This window comes from Leptidea sinapis, chromosome 27 (genome assembly GCF_905404315.1).
Source record: "Leptidea sinapis chromosome 27, ilLepSina1.1, whole genome shotgun sequence".
Taxonomy (NCBI): domain Eukaryota; kingdom Metazoa; phylum Arthropoda; class Insecta; order Lepidoptera; family Pieridae; genus Leptidea; species Leptidea sinapis.
Window position 1 is genome coordinate 9,431,126 of NC_066291.1, and position 22,601 is coordinate 9,453,726.

Below are 22,601 nucleotides of genomic sequence, written 5' to 3' on the forward strand. Positions count from 1 at the left end.
TTTCAATATTATTTGGATCATATACTTACAATATAGGTACCTACTAGCGTATAGACTAACAAAGCGTACAACATTAATACGAATACATAATGTATACACACACACTTACCCACATTCCCACCCACACTCATACACAAACACACAACCAAACACATACATATACATACTGTTTAGCATCTGTCCGAACACACTCATGGTGTCTTACTGTGTTGATTGCTTAAAATTCAGGCCTTTCAAATGTTAAACCCCCTTTTGACTGTCAGATCATATTTTTATGTATCTAAATAACATAACAAATCTTTTTAAGAGCTGTGGATGTTCATGTTATACGGATTTATCAATATCTCAAGTGTACAAGTGTAACAATATAGTTTTGTATACATGGAGGTTAATGGTATCCATAAAACAAAAAGCAAACAGTGATAGTAATAATATTATGTGCGTGTTTCCTGTCACGTGACTTATAAGAGATTTTCAAGCGTTAAAGGAACTTAGTATATCTATTACAAAAAAAATTGTCGATAAAAAAAAACAAACAACCATAAGTTTTGTGTTTCGATATCAATTTTTAAAGGCATATCTTTATATTGAAAAATATGTATCATTCTATATGTGTATGTGTCTACTGTAAAAATTGCATAATAAACCCATTTTTGATTTATTCACTTAAAAAAGTTTGTTCCAGCGACTTGAAGTTTGACATAATTTCTGATTCCTTAATCAAATGTTAGGATCATATTAACAAAAACTTTTCCTTGCTTATTGCTTTTTCCAAAATTCTCAGTCTTATACTCATATTAGGGTATAAAATTATCAAACAAATTAATGTTATCAAAAAGTTGGTCCCTGGTAAGGGACCAAAGTTTATTGTGTACGATAATAATAATTATAATAAATCTTTATTTGTTGCAAAAAAAAATACAATTTTACTTAAAATTACCCTCGACCCCCAAACTAAGACAGCCCGTGCACGGGGGTCACTCTCTTCGCAGTTGTACGATGTAAAATGTCAAAATAACAAACAACATATTTTAAGGCGACTAACAATGGAGGTTATGCAACAAATGATGAACACAAAAACTATTTTATATATAATTTAGGGTGTGTGTATGTGTGTGTGATATTATGATACGTGACCTGTTTTCCAATAGTACATTGCTTACCAAAGAGAGAAAGTTAGAAAATCCTATTGAGGGTGCAATTTGTAGGCACGAGACAAGTCGAGGGCATGCATGCACCTGATGCAGTCCAATCGCTGAAATCCTCTCAAAAATCATGAAGGGTATTAGCAGCCAGATCTTGGTATACCTCAACTCTAGGTCCTACAGGGTCACCAGTTAATCTGGTATACCTAACACATAGAGCGGCTATCGAAAGCATGGGTTGCACTAGTTGTCTGGATATAGAGATGGCCTTCGATCACGGAGTATTGGGAGTTAGGATGGATAACCTATTACTGTTATCTCTGGACTGGCGCAGCTCGAACCATTTGGCTGCTCGAATTGACGGGGATCGAGGGCGTAGAGACGTCACATGACAGCAAATATGAATTGTGGTGATTTTTTGTTAAATAAAATACTTTTAAAGGATTTAAACACGTATTTGTAACTGAATTTTATATAGGTAGATGGGTGAAAATTTGAAGTTGTATGTATTTTTTAATGCTGACTCTTAATCAACAAATTTAAAAAAAATTTGGCGTGGACCACCCTTAACATTTAGGGGGATGAAAAATAGATGTCTAATTCTCAGACCTACACAATATGCACTCAAAATTTCATGACAATCGGTCAAGCAAGAAGGAGTTTAACTACAAACATCGCGACATGGGAATTTTATATATTAGATATATATAGTTATTTGCGTAAATGAAAACCCGACGTTTTATGAACTTTGCTTCTGCACGTATTCAGGGGGAATTTGTTGTTAATATAATTTTTTTACTGAGTCGGTTTGTTTAGAAAACTCATTAATCAATTTTTACCAAGCATTAATCGTATAGTAAAAAATCTATGAATTTAAATAAAACACTTTTAATGGATTAAAACGCTTTTAATTGTAACTGTGTTTTTATCCTTTTACTTTTACACGCGTTTCAATCCTTTAAATGTGTCACACTCGCGTTAATCAAAGATAATACAAAACCAAGTGAAGCGAGATCTCCGAGTTTACTGAAACAATTTGGGGTTTGTATTTGCTTGTATGTTTGTTCGAGGAGAACATGATTTAACGGTGGACGATAATATGAGCCATATAGGTTACGGGCTTTCAATCGGGTCGCGAGATTCCATTTGGAGCTAAAATCTAGTATTATTAGTAGAACAATATTATACATTGTATTAAACATTCCAATCTATTTATTCCTACTTACAGGCTCGTTTGAAGATTTTGCTTGAGCCAAAAACTCAAAGGGCATTGAGAAATGACTACATGATTATATAGAGCAAACAAACGAAGAATGATACAAGTTTTTATTCAACTATTTATAGGTCAGCGTTTGACCACAATCTCGCCTGATGTTAAGTGACGATGTAGTCGAACGGAAAGTACCTATGAATCAAAAAAAAGGGCGGCAAGAATATTTTTACCTTTTCGTTGGTACAGCATTCGGACATAACTTACAGTTGCCACTTTTAGTAGTATACTTTTCTTTTTCATTGAAATACTCGGAACATATCGTGTACTTAGTTGGCTTCCAACATTATACATATATGTTTGTTATATTGTATTTTATCTATCCATCGAGCAGCAGCAATGCGATTCGACGGAAATATAAAAATGCCCATTAAATGTACGTAAATGATTGACAATTGCATTATCGCGCTTAATACTTATAATATCATGTGGCGTCGCACATTATAGCCTTGGAACTTGGGGGTAAATAGTTTTTCAAAGCTGGCAACATATTTTTTTAATGGCGTCTGATTTGTTTACAAATTATTTTTATGTTTTGAGGAATGTATTAGTTAAACTATAAGTTATGAAGTAGCACTTACGTATGTAATGTGATTTTCTTATCCTTATTTTTATTTTGAGACGCGGCACCCACTCACTGCACAGTAAGTCATTTTTCAATTAAATTTCGCGCGCTGTTTGTCATGGAACTTGACAGCGTGACGCTGACGCGGCGGGAAAAGTAATCGGCCATAAAACCACAGTAGACATATGTACCAGTTCGGAAACTACCTACAAACGTTCGAAATGACACACTTACAGAAACATGCGCATCACCGAGGCCCCTAAGCGATTTTCGGGGTCTTGCAGTAGCCAGTGTCGCGTTAAGACGAGTGTTACGTCGTTATTTGTTTGCCAGCGTATTGCGTGGTATACGTTTGCCATTTGAACTGGGCTCATCAAAACTCCGGTTTTCGTTTTTTAAACTATAAAGTATATAAATATAAGAATGATTAATTGTTATATTATTATTATAATTAATAGGTATTCGAATTATAAGTCCGTGAGATCGATAATAAAAAATTCATGAAATTAATTCACAATGCTAAACTAAGATGGAGGCTGCAATGTTTATAATTTTTTTTATGAGTGTGGTTGGGTTTTCGACGATTTTTTATATTTTTTTTTTGGTCAAAAAATAGTTACCTACAAGTGTTTTGTTATGGTTTTCGTGGGTGTTGAAACCAATTCCAGCTAGTGCTGTCAAAATAAAATTCAAGGTGGCGGCTGCGGAAAATTATCAACATTTCGTCTCGGGTGTCGTTTTCATGGTTTTCCTCGAAAATGATACTCATATTGATTTTTATCAAAAAAGTGATATCCACCATCTTGTATCTCGAAATAGATGTTAATTATTTTTAATTGACACTCACGAAACCTATAATTGCCCCGTCTAGACATGTTCATGGGATGATTGGAGGGAAGAGTTTCCTAAGACTGTGGTAGAAGTGAAACTTCAACGGACAAAGTTTAAGAACACATATTTCAAAGTTTCCCGTCAATATTTCAAATAAAATTAAAAAAAATATTCCAAGAAAAACATTCAATTAAATGCTGTTTAAAAAGATTATATAACAGTCATCATATAGACTATAATATTGCATTAGACACTGTATAGCCATAATACATACACTATACATAAAAATTAACGCTTTTTACTTTTTTACGCTCTGCATAGCCCCATAAGGAACTTCGTTCCAAAAATACAGTCGAATTGAGCACCTCTTCCTTTTTTAATGTCGCTTAGAAATATAACCTGACAACCCTATTGCTTCAATCGAGTGTACGCACGTGTAGGTAAGTATATTATCAACAAGGCTTAGTTTCCATACTAGTACATATGTCTACTGTGATAAAAGGCCGGATTGAAATTGCTTCATTGCGTTATTATTCTAAGCTTACGTACGTAATAAGTTTGTTAGTAAAACCAATCAATAACTGGCCGGCCACACAATACTTGCCAAATATTTTAGTATTTATAAATGAATACTTATAATGATATAATTTCTATAATTAATTAATCCGATTAATTTAATTCAAGGGCTCTCATTGAACCTTGACTGCACATATCAGATAAATTGGTGACCCTCACGTGATCTGTACACGCAACCTTTTGATCTGGAGGTTGATAAAACTTTATTTATTACTTTCCTAATAATACACGAGAAACTACAGAGTGTAAATAATGCTAGCCGCTACATCTGCTATCTCTATCACGGTTTCATCTGCATAATATCAATGAAATATTGATTCCCCCTACATGCATTATATTGATGACAGTACTAGAGATTCTGTAGGTATATACCAGCCATGCAGTTCTCTCTAGGGAAACAGTCAACAATTGCCAAAAGGAACTTATATCTTCTATGGATAGGTACTCGTATATGTGTATATAGATAGGCCTATCTTGAGTAGCTCGCAAAATCGGATGAAATGAACTTTGTTCAATTTTACCAGCAGAGTGCAGACAACTCAAGTTTGCACGATAACCACAAAGACCCCCAGGTCAGGTGCCGTATCAACGCTCTTTGACAACATTAGTCTTAACGCCTCGCCTAATATCTGATATTTCTGATAGTAGATATCGAGCCATTGTTTATTTCACCGCCCTTTTGAAGGCAAAGAAATTGGGGGTCATCAATTGCATTGCAGAGTAGTTGAATGTCTCAGAGAGGCAACCCGGCAACAGGGTTTTTACCTTAGGGTTTAAACTCTAAGTGATAGGACGAACAAGTTCTTCACAAGTTCCAAAATTGAAATGAATTACCTCTGCTGTCTTTATAGCTTAAACACATGGTCGGATTTGGTCCGACCAAACGTCGTCCATCGCATAAAATTATTATTATTACCGTCCGGGCCGTACCGAGTACGGTGCCGAACCAATTGGTGAGAGGCGCCCACTGGACTGTCTGATGGTTGGGCCATACCAAATCAGACCATTTTTTAGGCTATTAAATAATACCAACGAATATTTTTGCACGGCACGGGATGTAAGTCCAAAGGTCAACAAAGAATATTTACTAGTCCAAGTTGTAATACCTATAAGAAATAATTAACGACTCTTTAGAGCAAACGCCTGTGAACCCCAGACCTACGTTATTTTATAAAAGCTGAAAGTTTTTCGACGCATGCTACAAGTGGCGACACAGGTAAGAACGATGGACCATTATGGAGTTTAGGTTAAAGTGGCTTTGGCAGGTAAACGGTACTAAAGGTGTGTAAATCACGTTATTAATTGCCAGACACTTAACATCGTGGCAACCCCGTGCCAGACATCCCTACTGTTCATGAAATTATAATTTTACTTACGTCATAACACATGGACCACAGTATAAAAGCTAAGAGTTCATCTCAGCGGATACTCAATAGGAAGTGCCGCTTGCGCCTCTCTCTCCCCAAGAGAAGGTCACCTTCGATGAAGGCTTAGAGGGCACCTGCCCAAAGCCAACTTCAGGTGGTGTTTAGAGGGTAGGCATTATGAATAACCAACGCAGACTTAGGATGCGTTGGTATGCATGAGGATTCACCACCTCCCTCCGACGTTATCCCGGAGGGTAGCCCTTTCCCTTTGTTTGGGCGCAAAAAAAAAAGCTAAGAGTTCATTCCTGTCTCGGCCCCCGCACCGAGCATTCACCTACAAGCGCCTGTGCTCACTCCGCTACGCCGCCAAGCTGCGTGAGTAGTAAGTGAGTTGCGTGTCATCGCGTTAGAGCTGAAGGATACCTAACGGCTACACAACAACTAACTCAGCTAACGTTGACTCAGTGCGTTTCTCAGGCCTCCTGGTCTGAGAGAAACCGGACGACCCGATCCCATTGCACTTGGGCTTTCCCAAGGGTGAGGGTTTGCGGCTATATCCAGTAGTGATAGCCGCGTCACATCTGACACCCGTTGCTCCCTGCCTTCAGCGGGGAGGCTCCCTTCACAATGAATCCATCAGTGTCATAAGTGTGGAAGCTCCACACAAACGGAACTTTCCCGGTCAATGCCACCGCTGCGAGATGTATGGTCACGCAGTGCCTAACTGCTCCGCCCCACCTAGGTGGGTAAAGTGCCTTGAACCCCACAGCACCAAAGAGACGCACTCGCGATCAGGTAACACCTCCCGCATGCGTGCTCTACGTGCAGGAGGGCCATACCGCTAATTATCGCGGATGCTCTCGTGCCCCTCGCTCCGCCCCTCCAAAGGCTACTAATAAGCAGGCCACCCAAACGAGGGCCACCTCCGACCTCTAACTCCCAATCCCATTTTCCTCATATGAGGAATAAAACTACCGGGCCCCAACTCTCCAGCTCATGGAGGCAGTCAGCCCTGCCCTCTCAGACATTCAATGTCTACTCCCGCCCCGCTCCGGCCACCTTCAGTGGCCCCAGGGCAGTACCTCCCAAGCCTCAATCAGGGGTACAAGGCCCCGTGAAAGACCTGGAAGAGATTTACGCCTCACTGGGCGATGTCGATATCCAAGAAATCTCCGTCCTGGCACGGAAACTCCGGACGGCTAAGTCTTCAAAGGAGCGCCTCTTTGTGCTGGCGAAGCACCACCAATTGGTGGCCTCTTTGTAATACCTAAAGCACTTAGTGCTTATCACATTGTGCGGTATGAGTGTAGCCTAGGGGCGTATTACTCGATCCATTAAATCACATTTTATCTCTTCTTTCAAACTTTCGTCTGACCTGGATTGCCAGGTACCAGATACATGTAACGTCACCTCCCATTTGTGATCATCCTTCTGATGTCACCAAGTCCCAATTAGATAGCACCTTCTGTGCGATCCCAGCGAACACTCCCAAGGGAGTGCCGCTTGCGCCTCTCTCCCCCAAGAGATGGTCGCCTCCGATGAAGGCTTAGAGGGCACATTGCCCAAAGCCAACCTCAGGTGATGTTTAGTTGGTAGGCACTTAGGTTCTTACGTGAGTCCCACATAACCAACGCAGACTTAGGCTGCGTTGGTATACATGAACATTCACCACCTCCCTCCCGTCGTTATCCCGGAGGGTAGCCCTTTCCCATTGTCTGGGCGCAAAAAAAAAATAAAGCTATGAGTTGCGCACTGCGCAGTCTGCAACAAACTTGTCAGTTGTCTGCGGTCAAAGGAAATATTATAATATACTTTGGTAACTTTTATTGATACCTAGGTATTTGATTACAAAATATCTCTTTAAATTCAAAGGTTACATACATTGTTTTGTAAAATATTAATTAGAGTATGATGTAACTGATAAATTAATTATTCAATGAACATTACCAAAATCCAATACTTATAGCGATTTAATCACCTTAAACAAGTAGAGTTGGTGAGTTTGTTTCTGAGACTATAGGATGAAAACCGTATCTTAAAATGCTTTTAAACTTTTGGTCAAAAGTCGGCAGTCGTGCTTTGTTTGAGAACAAAATTAAATATTATGTAAATATACCTTATCTATCTAGTAACTTATTTAATAAAATACTATGCACATTAGACAACTTTAAAAGACATAAGAAAACACATGAAAACAACCCCAAACAATGCATGAAAACAGATAAAGGTATGTTTTTACATGAGTATCAATTAATTTCATTGTAGATTGTACTTTTTCTATAATTTTTTTTTTTTTCTAGAGTATCAATCGAAATTTGATATCGTTTCAAAAATAAACTTGAAATCTCAGTTACATGCTGCTCCATTTCTTAAGTTGCCAATACACACCTTGTTACAAATATATAAAACTACAAAGGCTGATGAAAAAAATGGACTTTGTGAAAATAGATTGTACTATATTGCATCCCGTCTTAATGTAGGTAAAATTTACTAATATCATTAAAATAAATACCTTAATAATAAGTAAATATATAACTTCAACAAATTTGCTTTTTACTACTTTTTCAGTGTCCACCATCAATGCTTAGTGAACGGGTTGCAAGGAGAACATTCATTTATAGTTTATCCTTTGATTGGATTGAAAACTCTTTGAATGTCTTATTAGGTAAAGCCTAAGGTATTATATTATATTTGCTGATTTAGTTATTTCTTAACAAGAAATGAAATTTACTTAAACATATATTTTTGCATAGAACTGGGTGTGACTGGTGACAGAATAATAAGAGATTTGTGGGTTTTAAAATATCAACACACTACAATTAGAAACCGACTGCAGAAAATTAAAGATCAAGGTATAAAGAGATTGTATCCATGGATGGTTAGGTGTTCAGAAGATGTATTGCATAGGTAAATCTGCATAGTCACTTACAACTTATAGATATCACAAACAAAAAGGTGGGAATCTTGTTTCTTAAGTCTGTGTTTTACATTATGTAGCTACTTAAGGACGCTTGGACTGCTGATTTCTTGGTATTGTACTTGTTCTAAATAAACTTGTGAGGCTCAGACAGTGTGTTGTGATTGGATGAAGAGATTATAATATCATGTATATCATTAAAAAGAAATCATCAATAAGCCATTACTGACGGTGACATTTTATTATATTTTTGATTTACACATTATTATCATCATTCAAAATTATTTATCTCAAATTCAAACTATATTATCATAAATGGAGAATATCTACATCATTTAAGATTTGCAGACGACATAGTACTATTGAGTGAGAATCCCACAGAGATACATGAAATGATAAATCAATTAGATGAGGAAAGCACAAAAGTTGGGTTGACAATAAATACATCTAAAACAAAAGTCATGACAAATGGACCAAAGACAAAAAATGAATTAAGAGGTACAAGCGTAGAGTATGTGGATGAATATGAATATCAAGGCCAGACAATATCCCCGACGGACCACATGGATAAAGAGATCAATAAAAGGATTGGTAACTCTTGGAAACGCTACTAGTCATTGAAGGAGATCATGAAAAGTAAGGAGATTCCAGCATTAGAAAAAGGCAAGATTTTAAACACCTGCATAACACCATGTATGTCCTATGGATGCCAAACCTGGGCCCTTACAAGCAAAAATATGAGAAAACTGGAAGTATTTTTTTTTTATGGAATAGGAGGACAAACGAGCGTACAGGTCACTTGGTGTTAAGTGATCACCGCCGCCCACACTCTCCTGCAACACCAGAGGAATCACAAGAGTGTTGACGGCCTTTAAAAGTATGCCAAAACACCATGCAGAGGAGCCTATTGGACATAAAATTAAAGGACAGAGAAAGACTAACAGACATAAGAGAAAAAACAAAGGTGATCCCCATTACAAAAACTGTGAAAAAACTTAAGTGGAAATGGATGGGTCATATGATCAGAGGCTCAAACAAGTGGTCACAGAAACTCACCCATTGGTACCTGAGAGATGCTAAAAGAAAGAGAGGCAGACAGATGCTAAGGTGGGAAGATGACATAAAGAAGGTTGCTGGACCAGTTTGGAGTAGAGTAGCGCGGGAGAGAGAGCACTGGAAGGTCCTAGAGGAGGCCTATGTCAGTGGACAGACACATTGTTAAAAAATAGAGGAAATAATAAAAAAAAAAATACATGTTACTATATAACTAATGTCTAGAAATAAAGGCTATCTTTATCATCATTCAAACTTGCCATATTAATAATTTAAGTAATGGAATATTTGAGCTAACCTTTACTGACTTTATTACAGCCTTATTTTTCTTTTTCTTTAGGTACATTGAATTATTTCAGGAAACCAAGTCAATTTTAGGTGATGATAAAAGAACAATTGAGTATATTGCAAAACGTCTTAATACTACAGAGGATGTTGTCGAAGATATGTACTCAAAAGTACCTGGATTTGAAACAATAAGAGTAACTAAGGTGAAGATTTTGCAAGGTTTATAAATAAAATGGGTTTTGGCTCTTTTTATGGAGGTATTTTCTGAATATTTGTTTTGAGTCCAGAAAAAAAATAGTCAGCATTCATTATTATTTTCAGAAAACATCTACTCATAATAATCAAATCTAAAGAACTTTTGCAGTGATATCAATCCTTTAAGAAAAATGTACTTCTCTGACTGAGGAGTGGTTAATCATGTTAGTATTGACATGAGAGTGGGTTTCCTGTAAATATGAATGAGAGGGAACACCCTCCACATGTTATTTTTACTCTTTGAACTCTTCTCCCTTAAACAAAAATGTCTGAGATGGAATTCAGCACAAATATAGACTTTGTTCCATTAATTATGATAGCAGATTTGTAAATAAGGATTCAAGTCATAAAAAAGTGATAAAATGTTTGGGGGTGTTAATTGTCTAAATTGACATGCATCAGAAAAATTTATAGAAAATATCATTACAATAATTATATTTATTAAATATAATTTAAACCAATAAGCCTCAATATTTTTCTACAGAGAAAAATCATGAAAGTGGAGCTCCCTTTTTCTCCCCGCTGATGTTAATTTATGTCATTGAGATTGGTAGGACTAGTTTGTAGTCTTGTGAAGTTTGCGAACTAACTAGTTCAAAAGAGCACTCCCACAGACAAACTAGTTCATTAACAATCCTACGGATGTTACACATTAGTAATCTGTGCTAAGGATCCTCTTTCAAATTCCAATACTGATATGTACTTTGCAAACTAAATTATTTATTATTATCATGCGCAGGCTCGATGTACAAAATATTCTGTGCATAGTTGTCAGTAGGTACCTAATTATGTTCACTAACTATAAAAGTTTTAGTTGCACCTGGGAACATTCACTGTAGTTCGCAGTTCTTTAGTAAAATACCTGAAAAGCAAGATCGGTTGAATTATCAGTATCGGGTTTGAGAAAGGAACTAACATACTAGAAGACCAACCTAGTTAATTAAGCAGTGAACTAAATTGACAGCTCCCAGTCCCAAACTACTATGCGCAGGCCTACTAGATTGTGGAAAAAATTTATAATGTAAAATTCATTCAATTATTTATAAATAGTTAAATTCTGACATCGGTTTTTATTTCCAGGTGAAAAGCTTTATAGATTTTTTGATTGAGGAAGGATACACTGTTGAAGATATTATCAGTAGGCCTAGAGTTTTTGCTGCATCACAAAAAACTGTTAAACAGCGACTTGACAAACTGAGGGAGTTAGGAATGACACAAATTAACTTGAATGTTCTGTGTAGAAGTAGAAAAGATTTTAAAAGATATTGTGAAAGTATTGAAGCTTCTTATAGAGAATAATCAGAAATTATGATATTTTAACTAAGAACACATTTGTAAACACTAATTATAAATAATAATAAACAGGTACCTATATATGAATGTCTCTTTTTTTTAAATATTTTAGCCAAGTATATTATTAACTAGCTAACCCAACAGACGTTCTGTATATAATAAATAAAATAATGTTTTTATATGAATTTGTCAATAATATATCATAACATAAAAAATTACTCTGTAAAATATGCACCCTGCTTTCATAATGAAATTGTTTCACAGCAGAACTGACAAACCGTGTGTCAATTAATTCTCTCATAGAATTTATGTATGGACACATCAAAGGAAAAACAAATTTGTTTTATTTAATTTAGCAGCATTTTCCTATTTATTCACCTTTTAAACCTTCCCTGGACTTCCACAAATAATTCAAGCCCAAAATTAGCCAAATCGGTCTAGCCGTTCTCATGTTTTAGGGAGACTATCGAACAGCAGTTCATTTTTATATATATAGATATATTTTAATAAATACTAGTTAAATAAAACAAAGACTGATAGCAATAATTATTTGTAATTAATGCAATACATAATTTATTTAAAATACATATGGTGTGGAACTGGAATGAATTAGATAATATATATTTGACACCACCTTCAAATTGTGTTGTTTTATTAATATTAAACAACTTTGAATTATCCTACACATCAGTACAACTAAATTTTATTATTTTGTAAAATATTAACTATGGTTATGATAAAATTATATTAAAACATGTGGTTTTATATAAACCAGTCACCTAGAGTTGCAATTAATTTTCTATTGATGAGCACATTCTACTCCTGGCCCTTCATGCATGTGTTCATCTTCATCACCAGCATATACTTCTTGTCTTCCACGACTGCTCCTCTCATTAGGTACGTAATCCATCAGGTTAACTTCCTCTACATCTTCTCCTGTAGGCATAACAAAGTCTGGCCTTGGTGGCAATATGCTTTGTATCTGCAACATTTGCTCCTCTGTAGCAAAGTTGTTGTCAGGAAATTTAATATCAAATTTAACATACAAATTGCCTTTTTCAAAAGGATTTTTATAGTGAGGCATTCCTTCTCCTCGTACTCCCTTTAAATCACCAGGCCTTATTATTTCCCCTGGTCCATGTTTTATAAGTAAATCACGGCCATCTAAGTGCTTCAATACAAATTGAAAACCACATAAAGCTTCAGTTAAAGTAATTTCTTTTTTAATTAGGAGATCATCATTAGGAGATCTTTGGAACACCTCATGCTCTTTTACATCAAGCACAATAATCACATCACCAGGTTCTGTATTAGGTAACTGGTCACCTTCACCCCTGAAGTAAATTCTTTGGAATTCAGCCATACCCTTTTCCACATGTACTTCCAAGATTTTTGTTTCATTTACAACTTTTTTACCCTTGCACTTGGTACACTTATCTTTTTCACTGATTGTTTCACCTAGTCCTTGACAAGTCATACATTGAGATTGTAACTGACGAGTCATGTTTGGTCCAAAGCGTTGATAAGTTATTTTTATGCCCCTTCCTTGACAATCTCGGCAAGGAACTACAGCACCAAGCTTACCTCCAACACCATTACAATGGCTACATATCACATTCTTGCTTAGTTGCAATTTAGTTGTCTTTCCAAGATACAAATCCTCAAGAGATACATCCAGTCTGTGTATAGTATCTTCTCCGCGCGCTCGGCCGCGAGGCCTGCCGCCTCCCATCCCGAATATATCAAAAAATTTCCCAAACAGGTCATCCGGTGGGCAACCTCCTTGACCTCCCTCCTGTAATCCCTTCAAGCCATATTTATCATAGGTTTGCCGTTTTTTAGGATCAGAAAGAATCTCGTAAGCATAACTTATTTCTTTAAACCTGTCACCAGCAGCAGGATTTTTGTCTGGATGATATTCTTTAGCTAATTTGTGATAATTCTGAAAACAATGAAACAATAATTATGAATAGAATGTGCTCTCGCTAGCGTCTACAGTCGACATGTGAATAAGTAATCATGGGAAACTTACTCTTTTTATTTCTGAATCACTTGCAGTTCTTGAAACTCCTAATATCTCGTATAATTTACTATCAGCCATGATTCTTTTCAGAAATATGTGGCCTTTGTTAAATGTACCTAATTTCTGATGCAACGATTTAGTGAGAACTGAGAACCAGAAAGAACGGAATTCGATAAATTATTGGATTTGGATTATTTTACTCTATGACTACGCTACAGAGTACGAATACCAGAAAGTATTTTTTTTTTTACCTTTTTACTACGTTTTTTTTTTAATTTATTTTATAACAATGGATACTACTCCTTCAGTCAGAATAATAAAATGTTAATATTCTAAGTTATTGAATATTTTAAGGAAAGTCGCAAACGTCAGCGATATTTCTAAAAATTTAATGGATTATTTATTATATTATATTAGTAATAAATAAAGAAATACAACATAAATATTATGATATCCCTCTAACGTTAGTTACGTAATTTAATATATTAAATCTATGAAATACACTGGTCACTGGGAGATTTTAAAAAATATTACTTACCAATTTTTTCTTAAACCATTCAATTTAACAATTAGAAATTGTTCCAATTGATATTTTCTGCCAGAAGTTAGTGTAACATCCATCAGTAAAAAAATTGAGATACCCTCAACTTGCGCCAAAAGAAGTTTGACTTCAAAAGTATTTCATATTTTATTCAGTCAGGTCATCATCATTTCAGCCGGAAGACGTCCACTGCTAGACATATGCCACCCCAATGATCGCCATGACGATCGGTTCTGCGCTGCCCTCCTGCAACCTACTTTACTGCCCCAACGGCCATCTATTCTTCGAGCTATTTGCCCTGTCTACTGCCACTTCAGTTTCGCAATCACCTGGGCTATGTCAGTGACTTTGGTTCTCCTACAGATCTCCTCATTTCTGATTCGATCTAACGAAACCATCGCCCTCCGAGAGACCATGAGCTTGCTCATAAGGCCCATAGTTAGTGACCACGCGTTCCGTATGTCATACGTTCGTTAGAGTATTCATTGTTGATTTTGATACCCAGCCCGATCCAGTCCATAAGACGTCTTCCAATGCAGCAGTGAACAGCTTCGGTGATATGACATCGCCTTGTCTGACTCCGCGCTGCAGTCGGATAGACTTCGGGTACTGAACCTGGAGACGGGCTGACATGGTGGCGTCTCCATACAAACACTTTAATGCCGAAATATCGATAATTAATGTGGCACTTCTGAAGAGACTGATGCACCTCCCAGATCTCGATCGAATCAAAGGCTTTCTCATACTCCTCCGTCTTTTAGCGTAAGCCTTATCGAAATCCGGCTTGTTCGGAAGGCTGGAAGTCGTTGAACATGTGCACGAGACGATAGTGATAACACTAGCCTAACCCTTTATGGCTACTCTTAATGACTATCTTCATAACGTGCCTCATGGAGCGGATAAGAATCACAGTCTTATGTTGTATATATACTCTTCTTGCATAGTTGTTTTAAGCTATAGGTACAAGAAAGCAACATCTCTTTCTCTTTCTGACTCATCTCTTCAACTATTGCGAGGATATGCAAAAGCAAATGTTGGTTTTTTCATCGATGTGTATGCTTCCTCAAACTATGTCAATGTGTCCATGAACCTCCATGGTAACTAACTTTCTTCAATGTAGCACTGTGCAAAATACCTTCCTTCTCTTTGACACATCTTCTTTCTTGCTTATCTTAAAGCCTGATTTTATTCTCGCCAGAAAGTAAGAAAAATAAAAACTTTGGTCCATTAAAGGTATGACCAATTGAAGTGGGCCAATTGGCAATTACGCCATTAGCTGGTTTGTGAGGTTTGAGGCCACGTTTCGCCAATCTTCTTAGGATAGAATCTACGCCATTTCCTAGAGGAACTGACACAATATACCGTTAAATCTTGCTCTCATGGAACTTGATTCCAACCAGAGCCTGGACGGCGAGTCAAGATACCAGTCTCCCGATAACTCTGATAGACTCTATTGAAAACTAAAGAGTAACCTCTTTTAGTTCTGGCTACTAAATTTGGTTCCTAATTCAAATGCTGGTAATGGAACTACTAGAGAAACAGCACTTACCTATATCTAGGTTTGGCTTTAATGTTAGTCATAAAACATTGCACATTAATTTATATAATTGGAAGTGTAGGAACTAAGATTATGAACTTTAAGTGGAAGTAACGAGTTTGAGCCCATTTTTTATGATAAGATCTTATCAATGACGTGCAATGATGAAGGATGAGGATGAGTTTTGAAGACATATTACTATTTACTAAAGCGCTTTATACCTATTGTATGATATTTGAAGGAATGTAGTAAGTTTATTACATTTATATATAAATCGAAAAAAATATAATAAAGCTTGGGTGTGAATTGCTCTAAAGAGCAAAGCTTTCAATTATTTTTAGCCAAATGATTTGAGTTTTCTTTAGTGTTAATTCCGCCAATATTTGTCTTTAAACAATTCGACACGTGTTTCGCCTCTACAAGAGGCATCCTCAGGACGTGTGGTCTAGCCAAAATCTGGCACGAGACTGAATCAAATGAACCGCACTTTTATACCCTCGTCCCATGAAATGACGCACTGTGATTGGTCAGCTGTTGTGACGTATTACCCCCGGGAAGAAACAATGGTGAAGGGACTAAATTTGTTTGTTCATTCAACAATGTAAACATGTTATTTTTCTATTTTATTATTTCTAATTGCTCTAGTGTTAGATGTGTATTCAAGCGAAATCCTTTTTCACATGTATGTAAAATATTAAAATTATTATTGTTTCCGAGTGAGCGACCGGTGTCAATTAAATGTTTCGCGAAGTGTGATTTTTCGGGATGATTATTCCTAAATGCGGCAATATGTTCTTTTAATATAATTTCGAAATTTCGACCTGATTGACCTATATATACCCCGTTACAAGTGTCGCAACTTAGTTTATAAACGCCGGTCTTTTCAGAATTATTTAATCGATCTTTGCCATTACATATTCGATTGATATTGTGATTCGTTCGGAAGGACACATTAATATTGCTTGTTTAAAGACAAATATTGGCGGAATTAACACTAAAGAAAACTCAAATCATTTGAATAATTATGGATTTCCGCAAAGTAACGCCTACTTCAATATTTTTTTTTTATTATTTTTAGTTAAAATAATTATAATAAAACTAAAATGCATTTGTCCACCTTGTTTTTTTTTAAATTTATTTAGTGGCACGGGATGCAAGACCATAAGCCAATGTCCACCTTGGGCGCTTCAAGTATTGCCAATAGATTAAAACATTTGGATGATATTGGCTAATTCTGCTCTGACGTGCAATCATCTAAAAGAATTTTGGCTAATTGTAGCTTAGGGCTGGATTCTAAATAGGATTGTATTATATAAAATCTCACTTATAAGTTTTAAATCTCGCAAATGTTATACATAGACTTAAGTGTGAAGCATTGTAATTTTTAGTTGATTTTTACTTGTGGAGGCTCATAAATGGCCTTTTCTTATTACCAATTACATTAAACTTTGTATTATGGCGACCAGCCCCCCTAATATAAATAAATTAATAAAACATATCGATATACAGATTTAATAAAATACTGATCTTTATTTAAGTCAGTAGATGTATTTAGTAAGCATTGTATGATAGTTCAAGTTCATTATTTTAGTTCCTACACTTCGAATGATATAAATGGATGTCGAATGTTTTATGACTAACATTAAAGCCAAACATAGATTTAGGTAAGTGCTGTTTCTCTAGTAGATCCGTTACCAGCATTTGAATTAGAAACCAAATTTAGTAGCCAGAACTAATCGTAACAGATTTAATAAAATACTGATCTTTATTTATGTCAGTAGATGTATTTAGTAGGCATTGTATGATAGATAGGTAGATATACATTTTTGCTTATTATTTGGTTGAGTTTTAGTAGCACACTTCGTCATGCTCGTTTATTTGTCATTATTTGTCGTGGGGTCGTGGGTCTGGTCGTTCCCTAATATACGGTTTGACAAAAGTGATGACTGGTCTACGCGCTATGCTCGTGAACGGGCGCTACGGTGCTTGTAGCGGCTGGTAGAAACTGTCATTAGGAAATCTGCTTCTGCCAATTCTTCTTATCAATCTTTCCGAAGTGGTGGTAAATTATGACTTTCACAAATGTAATTGTTAGATCTAATAAATAAATCTGATATGATTTAAAAAATCTGATTTGATTTAAACTATGATATGAGTATTTATATCGTTAGTAGTATATATTAGTATTATATATTGTTAGTAAGCATCTAGCTTACTCATCTAATACTTCTATTGGCATTAAGTAATTGTTGCAGGCTTTCAATTCAGTCTATCACGTTCGGTGGTAAGATATCTAAATAACCAACAAAATGAACCCAAACGATACGATATCAATACCTACTTTTTTTTTTTATGGAATAGGAGGACAAACGAGCGTATGGGTCACCTGGTGTTAAGTGATCACCGCCGCCCACACTCTCCTGCAACACCAGAGGAATCACAAGAGCGTTGCCGGCCTTTAAGGAAGGTGTACGCGCTTTTCTTGAAGGTACCCATATCGTATCGTCGCGGAAAAACCGCACAAGGAAGCTCATTCCACAGCTTCGTGGTACGAGGAAGAAAGCTCCTTGAAAACCGGACTGTGGAGGACCGCCACACATCCAGGTGGTGGGGATGATATCGTAACTTGTGGCGTGTCGTGCGAAGGTGAAATTCGGCGGCAGGAATCAGGTTGAACAGCTCTTCGGAACACTCCCCGTGATAAATGCGGTAGAAGACACACAATGAAGCGACGTCTCTACGCAACGCCAAGTGATCCAGCCGTTCACAGAGTACTGGGTCCCCGACAATTCGAGCTGCTCTGCGTTGCACGCGGTCAACTGGATCGAGCTGATACTGGGGTGCGCCAGACCAGAGATGACAGCAATACTCCATGTGAGGCCGGACCTGCGCTTTGTAGAGCGCTAGAAAGTGGGCCGGCTTGATGTATTGCCGTGCTCTATTTATGACGCCCAGTTTCTTTGGAGCCAGTTTGGCTTTGCCCTCCAGATGGCCACGGAATTGGCAATTGCTCGAGATTTCGAGACCCAGTATTCCGATACTAGGCGAGGCTTTAAGGGAAGTGTTCTCGAAGAGCGGTGATACTATACTTTGATCCAAGTACGGATTAATCTATATTAAGATCGCCAGAATAGGTTTAATGAGGGCAGCGCAGGACCGATCGTGATGAGGTTCTTTCGGGGAGGTCTTGGTTTAGCAGTGGACGTCTTCCGGCTGAAATGAATGGAAGAAGGAATGATGGAAGTATATTAAGTTTAATTACCAGCAAATCCAGTGGTAAGATGTCATCATCACCATATCATAAATAGCGAAAATATATGGATACATCTTTCCGTACTCGTCTATAAGCTACCAGTAATTGAAGTAGACTTCCTTCCAACTGATAGGATGAGCCCAAGGTTGGTCCGTATATTTCAAATCAACTATAAGTTCCATTACAAATATTACAAAAAGAGAAGAAACTAAACTAAGCTAGATTGAATTTAATGGGAGTTTTAAAAGGTTTTTTAAAGCAGTCCATCGGAGCCGCCGGCAGAACCAGTCTTAAAGGATATTATTGCTTTTAGTACATCACCATCATTAGCCCGTAGATGATTATTTATTTATTTATTGAAAAGACCAACAGCATAAACATTACAAATTAGTCTTAAAAATTAGTGTACATATAATAGCCAATTACAGGTCTCTCTATATAAACAAAAATCAACTAATGAGTTTTCAACTTAAATTACTTTAACTTATAAACAAAAAAATCGACTTAAATGAATTTCAACTTAATTTACTTTAACATAATAATATGTATAGTTTAAACATTAAAAGAATAATATTATGCGTATGAATGCGAATTTAATATATATATATCTATTATTATATTATGTTATAATCGGTTATAGTGTTTATTTTATGTTTGGATGTGTATGTGTGCGTGTAGTGTGTGTTTGTGTATATGTGCGTGTGTTAATGTACCTATTTGTTCGTTTTATATTGCTCCAGTAACATTTCTTGTATCTAGTGTATTCATTAATATTTTAATAATTTCTGTTTGAAGCTATTTTTACTGCGATTATGAATGTCGACATTCGAAAAAACTTCGTTGTAATGCTTACAAATTCTGTTAATGGGAGATTTTTTATCATAGTTCGTAGTGTAAAATGATAATGAAAAAAGAGGCGTATTTCTCGTTCGTTTTAGTGGTACATTGAAGTTAATACTAGCAAGTAATGTTGGGGAGTCCAGAAGATTAGTAATTATATTAAATAAGAACATTGTATCTAATAACGTTCGTCTGTCTACTAGTGAAATTATATTATGATGCATGCAGCCTTCTTTGTAGTTGGAAAAAATTTTATGACGAAAGTTAAGGTGCCTGATAAATTTAGCTTGAATCTTTTCAAGTTTTTCAATATATGTTATATAATGGGGCGACCAGATACAACTTGCGTACTCTAAGACACTACGCACGTATGCATAGTAAACAGATTTAATACATGCAAGGTCATTAAAAGGTTTGCAGGTACGTATCACAAAACCTAAGCTCTTGAACGCTTTATTCGCAACGTAATCAATATGCTCAGACATAGTTAGCTTGCTGTCAAAAATAACACCTAAATCCCTAACAACACCTACTTTATTAATAGGAATTCCATTTAGCGAGTATGTAAATTTTATCTTATTTACCTTACGACTAAACGACATCTGTTGACATTTAGGTGCATTAACTGAAATAAAATTGTTTTTATAATACTCAGATAGATTATTAAGAGTAATTTGTAATTCAATGCAGTCATTATGATTGTGTACTTTGTAAAATATTTTTTTATCATCTGCGTATAAAAGATGGATTAAAATATCTGTATATATCATAAATATATGCGTTGTAAAGCAATGGTCCCAGGTGCGATCCCTGTGGAATACCTGATGGAATTTTCACAAAATCCGATCTGTACCCACCTACAATCACTGCCTGAGATCGATTAGACAGGTATGATTTAATCCATCTTAACAGATCCCCATGTATACCTAGACTTTCTAATTTGGCTAGCAAGATGATGTGGTCTACGCGATCGAAGGCTTTTTCGAAATCAGTGTAAACCACATCAACTTGACCACCATTTTCCATATTTTTAAGGACAAACTGTATAAATTCAGCTAAGTTCGTCAGGGTTGACTTATGTTTAAGAAAACCGTGCTCTGAATGACTTACTCCATTCATAACTGTGGGATAAATTTGATCGTAGACAAGTTTTTCAAATATTTTACTAAATGTATTAAGCATTGAGATAGGTCTATAATTATCAATTTTGGATTTCGAATTTTTTTTATGAATAGGTATGATATTAGCCTCTTTCCATTTAGATGGAAATATGCCCTCTGATAAAGATCTGTCATAAATATATTTGAGAGGTTTAACTAACGCTCTGGCACAATTATGAATAAAGATAGGAGGAATATTATCGGGTCCGCTGGATTTATTAATATTAATCGTTTTGAGTAATCGTAATAATTTATTTTTACAGACGCCAGCCTTACCAATTGCATATGCGTCATTACATTTGGGTAATTGAAGACTGTCAAGGTTATAGTTTGAGGCGGGTTCGACAAAAACACTTTTAAAAAAAGTATTAAAACCATTACATATATCCGGGCCGTTGTTAAAGACTTGGGTGTTCAATGATAATGTCTTCGGGTTATTAGATTTTCGTCTCATGAGTTTCACGTAACGCCACATGTTTTTAGGACAAGTTTTAATATCTTTTTGAATTTTAGTTATAAATTTGTTATAAAGTTCACATTCTAAATTTTTCGGTCTAGCTCGAAGTAAAGAAAACTCAATATAGTCTAATGGATTGTTAAATCTTTTCCATTTAGCATGCATTTTAGATTTTTCTCTGATAATTTTATTGAGTGTATTATTGTACCAAATGGGATAGTGATTGTTCTTATTTATTTTATATTTAGGTACCATCAGGCTGATGCATGTATAAATTTCATCATAAAAACATTTTAATGCGCAATCTACCGTGTCACATGATTCAAAAATATTATGCCAATTAAGATTGTTTAGGTAATCTATAATTTTATTATAACTATATTTTTTAAAATTATACTTCTCTATTGAATTTTCTTCCATGAAATTAAGTGATATATTTGAAGCATCAATTATTAGACATGGATGCGCTGAATCCTCACTGACTAATGAGATTAACGAACGAGTCGTGGAGGCAGACAAGTTACTAAATACAAGATCTAAATTATTATTATATGAATTTTTAATAAAGTTATCGGAAAAAGATGGTTCCGGAATAACACAATTAGTATCTGGTGATGGGTGTTTACTTTGTAAAGCCAAAAGTATTTTATTTGAGTCGGGTGCCAAGATATCATTTGAAAAAATTATACATGCAGCACCTTTCACGTCACCGTCATTAACTTTCTGTTCTACTTTTCGAAAAAGGTTGAATTTTGGTTACTATTTAAAATATTGCCAAAGATATTTGGGTCAAAATAATTTGATTTTATTTTCTGTGTGAGTGAACTGTGGTCATCTTTTTTTGCATGTAAAGTTGAATATGCGAACAAAACTATCTTTTGAATTTTGGTTTACTGTAGATCGAATGACTTTGGAAAGTGCAGTTGCAACAATAATGCGAGCCCCTTTTGGAATTCGCTTTACTACTGGAACCGAATTCTTTAATTTTCCTAATAATTCAGAAAATTTTGTTGTAACATGATACGCGTTATTTGTCGAGGGCAAGGTGCTATGATGTATATCCGAAACTAACGCGGAACTGTGCTTTTTATCGTTGTTAATTTTTAAGCCTCTTGCACCTCTAAAATAGCGTGTAGGAGAGCATAGGTCACATTTCACAAGGTCACTGGCTTGGCTACAAACATTGTTTATGTTTTGATTATTATCACTCATTAATTCACTATTCCACCT

General features: G+C 35.8%; 2 protein-coding genes across 2 annotated transcripts; one reads left to right on the forward strand and one right to left on the reverse strand.

Annotated features, from left to right (window-relative positions):
* Positions 1–7,538: 7,538 nt before the first annotated feature.
* On the forward strand, positions 7,539–11,647 carry LOC126972684 (transcription termination factor, mitochondrial). The gene is made up of 6 exons (XM_050819574.1): positions 7,539–7,981; positions 8,055–8,230; positions 8,323–8,419; positions 8,508–8,661; positions 10,065–10,215; positions 11,348–11,647. The coding sequence occupies exons 1-6, from the start codon at positions 7,795–7,797 to the stop codon at positions 11,564–11,566; spliced, it is 984 nt and encodes a 327-aa protein (XP_050675531.1). The 5' UTR covers positions 7,539–7,794; the 3' UTR covers positions 11,567–11,647.
* Positions 11,648–12,094: 447 nt separating this feature from the next.
* On the reverse strand, positions 12,095–13,760 carry LOC126972678 (dnaJ homolog subfamily A member 2-like). The gene is made up of 2 exons (XM_050819563.1): positions 13,593–13,760; positions 12,095–13,502 (listed from the first exon to the last, which is right to left on the reverse strand). Exons 1-2 carry the CDS (start codon positions 13,659–13,661, stop codon positions 12,360–12,362), a joined length of 1,212 nt encoding a protein of 403 aa, XP_050675520.1. The 5' UTR covers positions 13,662–13,760; the 3' UTR covers positions 12,095–12,359.
* Positions 13,761–22,601: the final 8,841 nt, after the last annotated feature.